Source organism: Hyaena hyaena, unplaced genomic scaffold (assembly GCF_003009895.1).
Source record: "Hyaena hyaena isolate Hyena2069 unplaced genomic scaffold, ASM300989v1 scaffold_391, whole genome shotgun sequence".
In the NCBI taxonomy this organism is placed as follows: domain Eukaryota; kingdom Metazoa; phylum Chordata; class Mammalia; order Carnivora; family Hyaenidae; genus Hyaena; species Hyaena hyaena.
The window spans coordinates 616062-631161 of NW_024081024.1; the positions used below are offsets into that span (position 1 = coordinate 616062).

At 39.9% G+C, this 15100-nt stretch overlaps 1 protein-coding gene across 1 annotated transcript in view; it reads right to left on the reverse strand.

Moving 5' to 3' along the window:
• Window positions 1-15100, reverse strand: part of PALLD (palladin, cytoskeletal associated protein) — a 383592-nt gene that overhangs the window by 194100 nt on the left and 174392 nt on the right. The window contains exons 8-9 of the mRNA XM_039251508.1: window positions 6818-6937; window positions 4545-4887 (exon numbers count right to left, since the gene is read on the reverse strand). Coding sequence (XP_039107439.1) covers window positions 4545-4887; window positions 6818-6937 — 463 coding nt within the window. The remainder of the gene's footprint in view (window positions 1-4544; window positions 4888-6817; window positions 6938-15100) is intronic.

Here is a 15100-nt window from a genome sequence, read left to right on the forward strand (position 1 = left end):
CTGCTCATTACAAAGATGTAGCTTCGCTCTGTCAGTCCACGACTGCACTGAGGTGACACGTAAAATCCCCACTACATTTAGGACACTCCTCTCTCTTGAGACAAGAACTACAGGAACAATTAGGTGTCTAAAGGCAGGACTGAGAAAAGAGAAAGACACAAAGGTAGCGAAATGCAATTATTTCAAAAAGCCTGATTCAGGCTGATATCATTTTACCCTCTTCAGATAGGAAATGATGATGCTGTTTTCTCTTTAGAGGCTAGGGAAAGAGAAAGCAGGAAGAGTAAGTGCAGACAGAATTAAGTCCGTATCTAGTTTAGCTGTTGATTAAGCATGTAAAAATTCTGAAAACATTTTATTGCCACTCTTTCAGTCGACGGGCATGATTTTCCTGTGTGTGTGTGTGGGGGGGTGGCATTTGGAATTTATTTTATCAGCAATACACAAGAAAGGGCATGATTTTTTTCATGCCAAGATGCATATTACTAACACTAGAGTGGCAGTGTCATTTATCTACTGACCTGTCCTGTTTCTGTGCACAAAGACTTGTCCGTTGGTTCACCCTTCAGAAATCTCCCTTTTGACTTCCACAAGTTTATATTATACCTCCCTCCCACAAGATGGAGGAAGAATATTCCAATCAAAGAAATAAATGAGGTTTGAAAACAGCCTGTTATTTGTATATTGTTTGGTCAAATTTAGGAGGTGAGCTCAGTGGAAAAACATGACCATGCTTTTCTATATGCTTTGCAAATCACCCACTAAAACTGGCATTCCCAAGTCTTCCTCCACGGTTTATTCCTGGGGACCCCATGCATATCCATGCCTTTGAAGGACTATGTTTTGGCAGGAATAAAGAGAAGCAGGGATTTTGTTTCCTATTAACAAACTGAGCCCTTTGTTTATTTTGAACCTTCAGACACAGTTTGCAGAGAGTGGGAGGCAACAGACTTATCTGACGCACTCTGAACAAGGAAAATAATGTAACAAACAGTATATAAGTTAGGTTTATATTTATTCCTTTCTCTTTTTCTCTGATAAGAAATATTACTTAAGCACCAAGTTGCTTCTTTTCTTTGCATTGTGACAGAAGATTATGAGTAGCAGATGCTCAGTCACACAAATAACTCTCATTTACGAATTTTTTTCCTGTGTAGCATTCTAAGTGCACTTCTGTCCCCACAGCAGGTGGTCAGTTATGCCACAAATGCAGTGTGTATAGTATCTGGCACTTGCTGAATGGCCTATATTGAATCATGTTAAACTTCTACTTGAGGGACGGTATCTGAGACAAAGACATTGAGAGATGCAGAAACTCAAGTGGATGCCAATATGACACTGAGCCAGGAAACTCATTCTCAGGACCGGTGGGAAGGACTCAGCTAGGGGTCTGGGAGGGTTGCAAAGCTATTGGTGAGGACTTCTGTTGGGTAACAGGGGATGGCGGTTGGATCTTGCTAAAGAAAAGAATTCATGACATTTCTATCCTTTCCTTTTAGTCTTTGTTTTTTTCTTCTCATGATCAGTATTGGAACTACTGAGAGAAAAAAATGCAAAGAGACTTTCTTTTTGAAAATGATCTTTCTGGGACGCCTGGGTGGCTCAGTCAGTTGAGCATCCGACTTCAGCTCAGGTCATGAACTCATGGTTCGTGAGCTCAAGCCCCACATCGGGCCCTACGCTGACAGCTGAGAGCCTGCTTCGGATTCTGTGTCTCCCTCTCTCTCTGCCCTTCCACTGCTCCTGTTCTCTCTCTCCCTTAAAATATAAACATTAAAAAATTAAAAAAAAAAAAGAAAATGATATTTCCTCAGGAATCTGATAAGTCAGAGGAGATTTTCAGGTTAGTGCATTGCCAAAGTAAATGTTTTAATTCCTATTTTCCCCCTCCTAATTGTTTCCTATTTGTTTGATTATGAAGGGTTCAGAAGAATGAAATGCCATAAAGCCCCAAAACAGAAGCCTTTCCTTTCACAAAAGGGAAAAAAAAAATCACAGGCTAATAGAAAAAGATTAGAGCGATGCATAGTTTTTCACTGCCCAGCATAAGAGGAAAAATTTCGTTTTCCCAACGTACAAAAAGAGAATGATACATGTAAGAATTTTACTCGGTAGTTACCTGTAGTCATGGTCAATAACTTCAATGCCATTCTAAATTATTCACAGATGTCATTCAGTGGAATGATCGAGCATTCCTCTATCAATGGATACAACATTTAAAAACAGCGAGAAGACCTTTCAAAAAAAAATGATGATGATAAAGGAGTGAAAGACCAGAATGAACCAGTAACACTGGTTACTTGAAAAAGGCAGGATGGAAGAGGAAGAACAAATAGCATGATCTTTGTCTTTAATTATTTCTGTATTGTTTAAATTGGCACACTGAGCATGCATTTACTTTGTAATTAAAACAGATGCAAAAAAAAGTATTATACCTCATAAGAAAACTTAAAAATATATACATATATACACACATATATATGTGTGTGTGTATATATATATATATATATATATATATATATAAAGTGTCATCACAAATTATCTTCTACCTAGAAAATGGCAGGTAATTATACAATATGAAAAGCATTAAGTGATGCTCTAAGGATATACTTAAGCACATAAAGATTTGGGGAAAAAAACACAACAATGGCAAAACCCGGTACAAGTGATGTTATTTCTAAGTTACCAGGTTTCTGATTAGGTACTCTGCCTTTCCTTAAATTTCCTTATGAAGGGGGTAGTAACCCCTTTATAAGCATATTAAACACTGAAGCCCATTTCTCCTGTAACTTAAATTGTACTGAAAATCTAACAGTAAGCAAATCATGGTGTCATTCTTCAAACTCATGCTTAAGCTATTCATCTTCTTAATCCACACAGAACAGTTCTCTTTTGTGGACATGCCTGCCCCCATCATGTACACGAGTATCCATGTAAAGCAGAGTGACAAGCTGATGAGCTGCTGAAACTTCTGAGATAAGAAGGACTGTAAATGCCTGTTCACAGCTCCTCATGTTTGCTCTCCTATGATTTATATCCAATTTATGACAGCCATTATGGTCGATACACTTCATTTAATCAAAGAGTCAAGTCCTCGTCATTAAAAGCCTCCCCGCCTCCCCGAGAGAGCAGGTCCCTCATTTCATTAAAAGCACTACAAATACATCTTCAAAATACAAAGATACAAGGAGTAGGCAGTGGCAATTAATTGTATGGGTTGGAGCTACCAGGGTATAAATCTCTTTTAAGGCTGCCACTTTTGAGCCCATTTCACCTGTCAGGCATCTCAGTGGAGCTAGAGCAAAGGTATTAAATGTTTACCTGGTATCTCTCACACCTCTGTCCACAAACCTAGGAGCCCTATGGCCCAAAAAATGAGCTTGGACAAAACACAAAATTAAGCGTGGGGTAGTGATAGATTTTTGAAACTGAAATGCAAGATTGTCCACAAGTTTATTTTTCTAAAACTATCTGCCCCCTTGCTAACTTAAGACATTCATTTGGCTGATTGATCAGTCTAACAAGGTTCATGAAAACACTTAGTAAACAAAGTGACGTACACATGTAAGATATTCTAATTGAAATATCCTACACGTCTCTAACATTTCTAACAAATGAGCTGATGACAGAGAGAAGAGAGTAAGCTGCTCAGTACCAAGGAAACAAACAATAACTCCTAGATTCTGGCAAATTCATTCTCATGGAAATGTGACCTCACAGAATATATATACATTTTATAGGACTCTGACATTTCCAATGACCTCTATCAGGGCAGTAATTCAAGGTCTGTTATGCTATGATAGAACCTATTGAGTTAATTGATTTCTGCCTCTGACATTGTAATGGCTCTATTCATAACAACTCTCTGCTTGTGTGGTGCCAATGGAAACAGCTCATGTCAGGTTTATCATCCTAAGAAAATAATGGATATCCAATATAAAGGTGGTATTCATGGAAATACGCAGTGCTATGGAATCCCAAAGCCAAGTACATTGTGTTGTGAGAGGCACTTCTCTCCTGACGAGCCTCGTTATCTCTGGTTTTGTTCCCTTCCTCAGGTTCTGCACACTGAATTTCCATCCTCAGCTTTCAGTGCTCCCAGGCTTATCTATATCCGATTTCCTTAAGGTTCTTAAATTTAAAACATTTGGAAGTGTTTTTAATAGAGAACTCAAAGTAAGTCTCCTTTCTCATCCCCTCTGGGGTGGGGTGGAGGAGGTGGCTACATCCTTACTATGCATTGGAAGACCAAGCCATGACAGATATTTTCACAGCTGAAACCAGTTATATATAGCTTTTAGCAAAGGGTAGATTTGACCAAGCATCTCATTTACCTTCTTTATTTTAAGGTATCTTTTGTATTATCAAAGGACATTACCCCCACCCCCACACCTTGTTAGCAAGGTCACACTGGCCAGGGACAGCTTGCCTGCAGCAAAGGCAACTTGCCACATAGTTGAGTCCAGGCAAAAAGTTTTCCCTGGCCAGAAAGGCAATTTAGCAGGAGTATGGAAAGTATTATAAAACCATGCAGAAATACTCACAGCTTGGGTTTGGCAAGCAGAGGTGGTGGCTCCTTAGTGGGTGAAAGGAGGGCAGCTGGTGTTGGCAGAGATTTATTACTGTTAGCTTTGCCGTTAATCAGTCCATTTACTCCATGGCTGGGATGGACTCCATTTGTCTCCCTCTCAGCAGAATTGAACTGCATTTGAAGGGCTGCCATGCTAAGTCCTAACTCCGGGCTGTTCACCTGCTGGATCTGGGATGGTTTCCTTGAAGCCAACTCAAAGGAACTTGTCTCCAAGATTGGAGGGGGAGGTGGAAAGTGTTGGAAGTGATCACTGTTGGATTCTCCCACTGAGTCATAGTTGCAGTTTTCAGTGTTGGCTAAGAAAGGGGAAAGAGATGGGGGGGAAAAAAAATAAGATGTTACCGTTCAACTGTTATTTTTGCGCTATCACAGACTACCTGAGAATCCCTTGTGCTCTGTTAAGTTGTTTAAAAAGCGGGAACTCTGCTGTGCTTCTATGGTACAGAAGCAAAGCCAGCTGGAGGGGCTGGTTCTTCCAAACTGGTTTTCAGGGACTGCTAACCTGTTTCATTTCCTGACGGGGCCACAAGTGGGGAGACCAGCTACCAATTCATTATTAACAAGTTTCAAACAGGATCTGAAGACAGAAGTTGGTAAAAAATGACAGTACAAATAATGTCAACTAATAATGCTTTGTTTCCTCACATTTCAGCGCAGATCTGCATGAACACCCTAGCCGTTAGCTCCAACTATAAAGGCTTTATGTGGTACGCAGTGCATATGTGTCTTATTTAAATCTAAAGAAAATAAAACTGAGTTTAAGTAAAATGTCTTATGATCACATTTTTTCCCCCAATTTAGATAGCTGCCACAGCTGTAATTCAGTACAAAAGAAACTTACTTTTTAACTCTCAGTAAACCAAAAACATCTTGAGATAAGATCATGTCATCCTTGGATTCCTCACCTTGTCCAGAGCCCAGCAGAGCTCCTGGAATGGACTCAAAAAATACTTACTGAGGTCAAATAAAAGCTCAAAAATATTTGTTGATTATGTTTGGCTTTCAGTTTATTTACCCCAGATGAAAATGGAAAATACACTGTGCCAGTTTATGCCACATAGACTCTTAGAGCCCAGAGTTTGGTCATGTTGCTGGAGCACTGCTATGCTCAACTGACGGGACAGTCGTCAAGCCAGCTTTGCGGCAAACCCTGGGGGCCTCCCTGCTCTGCAGCTCCCGATCACAGCCCGGGCATGTCTGTTGCCCATTTAAAGTACTGATTCCTATCGACTCCATCACCAATCCAGTGACCTTGACGTTTCTTAATTAAGATGAGGAAGCGTTTACAATTTCCATTCTAATATCCTTAAACCAGTTTTGTTTTTGCCTCTGCTGCCACCTAGCACCAACTTCTCACTCTTCCCAAGAGATCCAAGTGCAGTTCCATTGTTGTCCTCAAGTCTATCTCCTGCAGCCACAGCCCCTTTCTTGGTTCCCTACTGTATGTACTACGTGCCAGGCTTGGCTGAAGCACTATTTTAAAAGCTACTGTAAAATAAATAACAGAGGTGAGTCAATAAAAGCAAGCTAACGTGAAGCTAGTTACTAATAGTAAAAAATAGTCAAGTTATAAGAAAATAAAGGAAAGAGATGTTTCATGTTGCCCTTGCTAGTGGTATGTTTCTGAGTTTTAAAAAAATATCCAAGTAGTTCTGAATATTGGTTTCAGCGGTATAATATACTGCTTTTGTTTTTCACATCAGAGTTATAGCCCACTTTCAATGCGACTTGATTTCTGAGAATCTATACAGCTTCTACAGGTTACATTAGGTTTATCTTGTATTACTTTTTCAGAAGTTTCCATCACAGCTTCAATAATGACTTGTTTGTATGAATACTGGCTCTCCCATTGGTAACTGCTGACATTAGTGACTGCAACTCTGATTCAGGGGTGGACTTCTGATGTCAGCATGATTCTAGGTTAGCATGAGGATGTCTGGAAACCAGATCCATTGTTTCCAAGACCAAGTTGCATGACTTCAAAAATAGCCCCATGTGTGTTCAGTGGCTACAGTGTCATTATTTTTTCGTTCTTCATCTCCATGTCCACTCCCTCTCCCCACAAAGCCTTTGTTTCCTGACCAGACGTGGGTTGTTAGGATAAACTCCCGGAGTGGCAGCAGGCATTCCTAAAGGCTGAGCATGCCTCTGGGGTAGCTCTTCCTGCTGTGGTGAACCACACACTAAATGCTAGGGAACAGCAGTGGATCTTTTCTCCTCACATACCTGAGGTGACAATCAGCTGGGCAGTACTGGTTACTGAGCCGTAATCATTTCTTGCTGAGCACATAAAGATCCCTGCGTCTTCAGGGAAAGTCTCAGCGATAACCAGGGTACAGATCTCCTCTGGAAGTGAAGAGAACAGAATAACTCATCAGAGTGAAACCATGAAGTCACCTTGAAGAAGTCGGATGCTCTGCCTTTCAAAAACATACAAATCAGACAACAATTAGTAAAGAATCTCTTTATGTAGTATTCACAATAAAATCTCTTTACATTTAATTTAGCAGTTCAGCGTAGTGGCAAAAACTTTGAAGTCAGACCCATTCTTCATGATTTTGGACAAGAGCAGCCTTGGTTTCCTCATCAATAAAATGGGGATAGTATATACCTAATGGGGGATCTCTGAAGATGTAAGGAGATGTCTGCAAAGTGTCTATCTCTGCACTTGGCTCGTGAGAGATGCTCAGAAGATTCTGGCTCCACTCTCCTCCAGCCAGGTTAGCTCAGTATGAGTGGGAGCTCTTTCAACTACAACGTGGCTGCCTTGTACATCTGCTCAACTGAAAAGCAGTTAGTGGGGGAAATTCCACCTTCTCTGAAATGCTTACAATGAGAGGGATAAAAGGCCTATGGACAACTACTATGGAAGCTACCATTACACAGTGCGGCAATGTTGCACTGTAGAGCGTGAAGAGCCCAGACTCTGGAACCAGCTGTCGGGGCTGGAAGAAGGGTCCTGCGTATCTTGCCTCTGTGACTGGTCAACGTTCCTGAACGTCAACATTCTTTCTATATGTTAGAGAAAATAACAGAACCTACCTATAGGGTTTATATTTATCATGCCTCATAAAATTAAGAAGCATTAAGCATCACAGGGTTACTGTGGGTAATGATGATCATGACCATGACAACAGCTGATGGTTACACAGCCCTCATCAGGCACCAGGTACAGTTATCAGCACTACAAATAGATTTAGATTTAATCCTTATGTCAACCTTACAATTTAGATTATAAGCCCATTTTATAGATAGGAAACTAAAGCACAATAAGGTATATTGGTTTGCCCAAGATGACAACTGGTTTGCCCAAGTTGGTTTATGAGTGGTAAAATTAGAATTCAAGCCAGTCATACAGCCCCTCTGGAAAACAGTGTGGAGCTTCCTCAAAGAATTAACAGAATTCCCCTATGACCCAGCAATAGCACTGCTAGGAATTTACCCAAGGGAAATGTCCATTAACTGACAAATGGATCAAGAAAATGTGGTTTATCTATACAATGGAATACTACATGGCAATGAGAAAGAATGAAATATGACCATTTGTAGCAACGTGGATGGAACTCGAGGGTGTTATGATGAGCGAAATAAGTCAGGCAGAGAAAGACAGATATCATAGGTTTTCACTTATAAGTGGAACAGGAGAAGCTTAACAGAGGACCATGGGGGAGGAGAAGGGGAGAAAATAGTTGGGAAGAGGGAGGGAGGCAAACCATGAGAGACTCTTGAATACTGAGAACAAACTGAGGGCTGATGGGGGTGGGAGAGTGGGGGAGGGGGGTGATGGGCATGGAGAAGTGCATCTGTTGGGATGAGCACTGGGTGTTATATGGAAACCAACTTGACAATAAACTATGAAAGGAAAAAAAAAAAAAAAAAAAGAATTCAAGCCAGTCAGTTTCCAGACTCCACACTCCTACCACCTATTCTTGTGATAGGCTATACATTGTGCTGAGGCCACTGCCTGGCACACAGTAAATGCTTTGTTGCCAATACGTATTCCTAGTTAACATTAAAAAAAAGCGCTACATCTAGAGTGTATTAATTTCAAATTGAATAATTATCTTTATTTTACCAGTAAAATAAAGATTTGTAAAAGTTAAGAGAATTGATATTTTTCTGATTCCCACATAGAGACTCTATTGATTATTCCCATATTATGTAGGTAGGGTAAGCTTTGTACTGTAGACTTTTTACAAAAGTGGCCACAATTAATCTCCTTTCTGCATCCACGTCCCTTTCTAATGTGACTCTGTAAGCCCTTCCATCACATGCACACTCTAGTTCCCTGACCTTTGAATTTCAGCTAGCCTTGTAAGTTGCTTTAACCTAGAATGCAGTGGAAGTGATATCGTGGGTCAGTTCTGGGCCAAAGCCTCAAGGGACCTTGATCATTTTCTGCTTGATCTCTTGGAACTCTACTGAACTCCTTCCTCGGTGAGTAGAACTGTGTTGGTACGCTGGAGGAAGAGCTGCAAAGAGTACAGATACGCCATTTCAACAGATACCAACCTAGCCTAACTCATCCTCAGCCAACCTGGAAGCTGACCACAGCCACAGCAAGTTAGTCCAACTAAGGTTGGCCTAGGGCAGACCACAGAACTGCCCGGCTGAGGCCAAGTCAAATGGCTGACTCACAGAATTAGGAACTAAACAAATGGTTGCTGCTTTAAGCCACAAATTCAGGGGATGCTGTAGTGGGTACCCATAGCTAACTGATGTAAGTGGGCTGTCCTTTTCAGACAGGCCACAGGGCACACTTTTGAGATTTGTAGAATAATTCGTCTTCCTTCAACTGTCAGTAATAAAAATGAGCAAATTTGTCTTGAGGCATATTTTATGTTTTAAACACTGGAAGAAAAAGTCGTAACTGCAGGTTAAAAGGGCTGCCTTATAATAAAAACATTTTTATCTATTAAAAGGATCTTTAAAGACCTTATTTTTAAAACACAAAAGTAATCAATGTAGGGGCACCCGGTGGCTCAGTCAGTCAAGCATCCAACTCTTGATTTTGGCTCAGTTAATGATCTCACCATCATGGGATGGAGCCCACATGGGCCTCTCTGGTAGGTGTGGAGCCTGCATAAGATTTTCTCTCTCCCGGGGCGCCTGGGTGGCTCAGTCGGTGAAGCTTCCGACTTCAGCTCAGGTCATGATCTCACGGTTCGTGGATTCGAACCCCGTGTCTGGCTCTGTGCTGATGGCTAGCTCAGAGCCTGGAGCCTGTTTCAGATTGTGTGTCTCCCTCTCTCTCTGACCCTCCCCTGCTCATGCTGTCTCTCTCTCAGAACTAAATTAAAAAACATTAAAAATTTTCTCTCCCTCTCAGTCTGCACTTACCCCCACTTGCTCACACTCTCTCAAAAAATATTTAAAATTTGTTTTAAAAAAGTAATAAATGTAAAATAAAACAAAGTATAAAATGAAAAAAGTTTCCTTTATATTGCATTCATGAATTCCATTCATTGACTTTCTTCAATTATATCATGCTTTCTTAATAATGTCACTTTGTTTCAAATGAAATTATTTTCTTTTTGAGATGGTGGTATCCCTGAAGACTTTGTGTTAAAAACAGTGAAAACTCTGGCTAATTAAAAACTCACCTCTGGTTTTTCCACAAGTAACTGGGATACTTTTGGTGGGCAATATAACATGATCACACTGGGTTATATACTGCAGCAAGCAGTTTTATATATGGTGGCATCGGGTCTCAGGTGACTTAAGACGAGTGGACTTAGATAACTCATTTCATGTCTTACCACTGAGTGACACGTTTTTGAAATTTTGCAATCAAAACAGACTTTGAGACATACCTGATGTGCGCAATACAGATATTGATTTATATAGAGAACACCACAGAATTTTCTGGCTTTCCCAATTTTTACCTCGGTGGAAAAAAAAAAGCTAACTGGGCTCAATAAGAGCAAATGATTTACTTCCAACAGCTGAAGTGTTGATAACAGCACAAGAAAAATTTATTCAAATTCTGAACCTAGGTTATATGTGTTTTAGCATTTCAATAATGTATTTCCATAAACCGTGCCCAAAAGATGACCACATCCCATAAAAGGAGTTGTGGTGTAACGGGGTGGGTAGGTATGAACTCAGGTATGCCCACCTCTGCTCACCTTGGTCTCAATCAGTATAAAAGTTCCCCTATCTCAAGATGCATCACGGGGACTGAAAAAAACACCATGAATACATGGTGGAACTATGAAGTGCAATGTATATTTAAACTATTCTGATATTTTTAAATCAGCAATTTTTATTTTAAAAAATAAAGAAACTAAAAAGCAGAAAAAGTAAATGGCGACTATGAAACTGGCAGGGCTCTGAATTACTCTGGGTTTTGTTTAGATCTTACATCTAGCCCTTGATACACAAAGATCTAGATAAAAATTATTATTTAAATTCAACTGTATGCCTTAGCTCTTCAAGAAGATTGCGCTATTGCAAGAGGGAGGAAGGAAGGAAGGCTATTTATAAGCCTGGGTGCAGATAACTAAAGTTTTGAATCTTGAATCATGATACAGTTTCCCAAACCTCTTAGATAAGAATCACCTGGGAGACTTGTTAAACATGTTGATTACCTAACCCTCTCCTCTCTTTCCTAGAGATTCTGATACAGTATACTTGGGGTGAGGCAGAGGATTTAAAACACAAAACACTTTGCAGATTATTTTAATCTTCAGAAAAGTATAGAAAACTTTGCCCTCAAAAATGGACTTCACACTTTTTTTATTGCAACCCACAGGGGTGAAAAATACATTGTGAACCTAACCCAGTCATATGCATAGATACAAACACATGTAGGACATAAATGTTACACAAAACAATATTTAAGATTATATGAAGTGTACCCAACTATTTTCTTTAAAACAATGGCGGTTGTCCTCTACTTTCATGGGTCATGATCAGCAGTTTAAAAACACTGGTCTATAGGACTTAGCACAGCCCTGGCTCAATAAACACCAATAAATCCTGAACTCAATGACGACGACCACCACCACCACCACAGAAAGAAAATCATTGGGACGTTCCTCTAGTGATCTTCACACATTGCTATGTCTCAGTAACTTTTACCAGATAAAAATTTAGCCAAATTCCCCAAAGCTTGTTCAGCTTTTCTCCTCTTGGAAAATCTCATCCTAAAGTGACACTAGCTCACATCTTGTTGAGAGAAAGAAGCAAAATGGCTTGTATGGTTCTGACATTATCAAAATGAAGAAAGCCATAAGGAAATGAGATGATCTAGGCTGTAATATTACATTTTCATCTGGCAGCATCTTATTTGAACAAAGTCCTTTAAGACATCTGTAAAATACATTCTGGTGAGAAATGGAAATCAAGAGATGATTGTTTATCTCAAAGAAAGGTGGTTAGAAGCTTACTTATCTGTATTAAAAAACTGTTCATTTTAAAAATTGGAAAATTTTTAAATTACCAGTAACTCTAACTGTGATCTACTTTAATCCATTTTCCCTAGATGAAAGGCTTTGATTGGATGGCATGTAATAAATTACTAAATAGGAAACTATTTTTACTGGTGATAATTTTATAGTTATCTAAAAATTACTTAATCATGTAAATATCTCTCAGAAGTTAACCATGAGTTTCATTCAAAGTTTTGGATGTACTTTACACTTGGTTAAACACAATTTTGTTTGCCAAAACTTATAAAATGATGAGGAGCAAGTATAACATTACATAGGTCCTTTGGGTGATAAGGGGACATTTTCATAACTGCCTTCCTTCATAGCTTCCCGCTCCCCCCCCCCCCAGCCTGCCTTGGGGTCCAGCCTAACTAAAAAGAAATCCGGCTTTTACCTTCCAAACCAAGTGGCTTATCTAACACAACTGATAAAGAGTCTGGGTTAAAATCAACAAGATGAGATTCAGTGCTAGTGAATGTAATGTTTGCATAAATTTTCATAAAGGATTTTTTTTTTTACGATTGCAAACTGTATCATATGTAGAGGATATTTTAAATGCACAGTTTAAGGAATAACAATGAAATGAACCCCCGTGCACCCATCAAGTCTAATAAAATATTATTAATACTTTAGAAATGTCCCCTATGCCCTCCCCAATTGAATCCTCCTCCTCCTTTTAAGATCATCAGTCCTTTGATTATGTTTATCATATACGTATCCTTCAAAAAATGTGTTTAGTCTTAAAAAATTGAGTCCTAAGCACAAGTCTACAGAAAAGGCAAACTTGTCACTGTCAGAAAAAGTTACAGGAACTACTTGGGGTATAAACTGGCTTCAACCTCCCCATGATGTTTACAAAAGCCCTCACAGGAGTAATCGGCAGACAAGGTCATGAGTGAGTCCTGGGAACCTTCAGGTTTACCTCCATGAAGAAGTCCGGTGGGGCTAAGTGTGGGCAGGAACTGGACAGCCAGCACAAATAGTTGGGGAAGTAGGTGTCCCCGTGCTTTCTAAGTTCAAGGTGGCCGCCTTCCAAATCTCAGCACCAGAACAGGGGAGAACGGTGGTGGGAGGGGAGGAAATGAATGTTCTTAGCTGAACCAGGAGGCTATGCAGGGAGGAGGCCTGCCATTCTGCCATCCTGTCATCAGGGTAAAGAAAGAAGCAGTGGCAATGAGCTCTTAGTGATGACAACCTCAGTGTGTCTGTCCTTTGTATCACACTCCTCCCATCTGGACTTGCCACCCCCCTTCCTGACGCACAGCATCCCCCTCCTTCAGGGCTCCCTTTGGCTCTTGCCCGCACTTGATCTCCTGCTTCCCATCCACCACATCTTCCTCTTTTTAGGGGAGTTCTCCTGCCGGGTAGAGCACATCCTACGTGAAGAGTTGTGGAGGAAAACCTCTGAGACCTCGCAAGTCTGGAAACTCTTGACTATATCTTCATAAAGAATTGAAGGTATGGCAGGGTATAGGATTCTAAATTGGAGGTAGTTTTAGTTCAGAATTTTGAAAGCTTTGCTTCATTGTCTATTCAAATCTAGCATGACTACTGAGAAGTCCTAAGCCACTTTGATCTTGTTAGTTTTAGGTGCCTACATGTTTCTTCCCTGGAGACTGGGAGAATCATCTCCTTGTCCTGGATATTATGAATTTCATGATGCACACTGCTTTGAAATTATCTTCATCCACTGCTCATGCAGGGAGTCCTTTAATTCAGTTTAGGGAATTAAAAAAAATATTTCATTGATAATCTCTTCCCTTTCTTTGTTCTCTCTTCTGAAATTCCAGTATACAGGCATAGTCTATTTAAGTGGGTTGTCTATAGTGTATCTACTTTTCTTACCTTTGCTCATATTTATATTCCCTTGTAGTCTTTCTGCCCTACTTTGTGGGACATTTCCTCACCTTTTATTTCTGCTACCAGTTTTCCATTCCAAGAACTGTTTTCTGAATGCTCTTCCCCTCTTCTTAAAGCATCTTTTATTTCTACTCCTTGGATATACTGATTTTCTTATCTGAGAAGAGGATTAGTCTTTTACATTCTTCTCTCTGCAAGTCTGTTTTATCCAAGTTGCTTTCCAGGGGGAGATGCTTCTTTTCTTCTTCTAGATCATCCATGGATGTTTCTTCAGGGGTCTTTTTTTCTTTTTGTCAACATGGTTCTTAGTTGATTAGACGCTCAGAGGCAGACAGAGAAGCTTGTCAACAGCAGCCTTCCCACTATGGTGATCTAGATGACCGCTTTGTTGGAAAAACTCCCGTATCACATGTATGGATTTTTTTTCTCTTGGGATGTTCAGATTGCCCAGAAAGGAAACTTTTAGGCTCTGCCTGGAAAGGAAAGGCTCACGGGCCAGCATTCTAGAAGGTCAGTGCAGAAGATGACTGGGAGTGGACCATGGAGAATTTAGAATTTTAAGAGTCACTCAGTTTTCTTTTTTGATGCGCTCTCAAATGTGCCTCTCTTCCCAAAGATTAAACCAGACTTTCTTGGTCCATGGGACCCTAAATGTCTCAGTAATAGTTTAATGATGCTAAGCCAAAATATATACCTAAAAGTTTCAGTTGTTAAATAGTTATTTTGAAAGAACATAGTAAGTACTTAGATCTTAACAAGTTAGTTACTGTTTAAAAAAAATACATATAAATGGAAAAAATATTTTATTCTTAAATAGCTGCAACTACTAACTAACGAATGCATGCATCTGTTGGGTACTACAGAACTCTTGAGATCAGATGGAATACACAGCTAGTCTCATTTCACGTTCATTGATTTTCATGTGGCACTTACTTGTTTAGCACATGTACACAACAAAAATTCAGTTTCAGAAAGATATAATGTCATAAAAAGAATGTGGAGTGACCTCATGTTGAAACTCTGAACTGCTTCAAGCTAACAGGTGGGTCTATCAGATGCTGAGGATCATTGTTCTTGCATCAAAATTTCAAACATTACAGCACCTCTGTCAATCTGTGTGGTGCCCCAGGACACCTTGTCACACAGTTTAAGAACCACAGGTTTCACACAATCCACTTTTGGTTAAACTTTGGTTAACCTTTAAGCTTTTAACTAT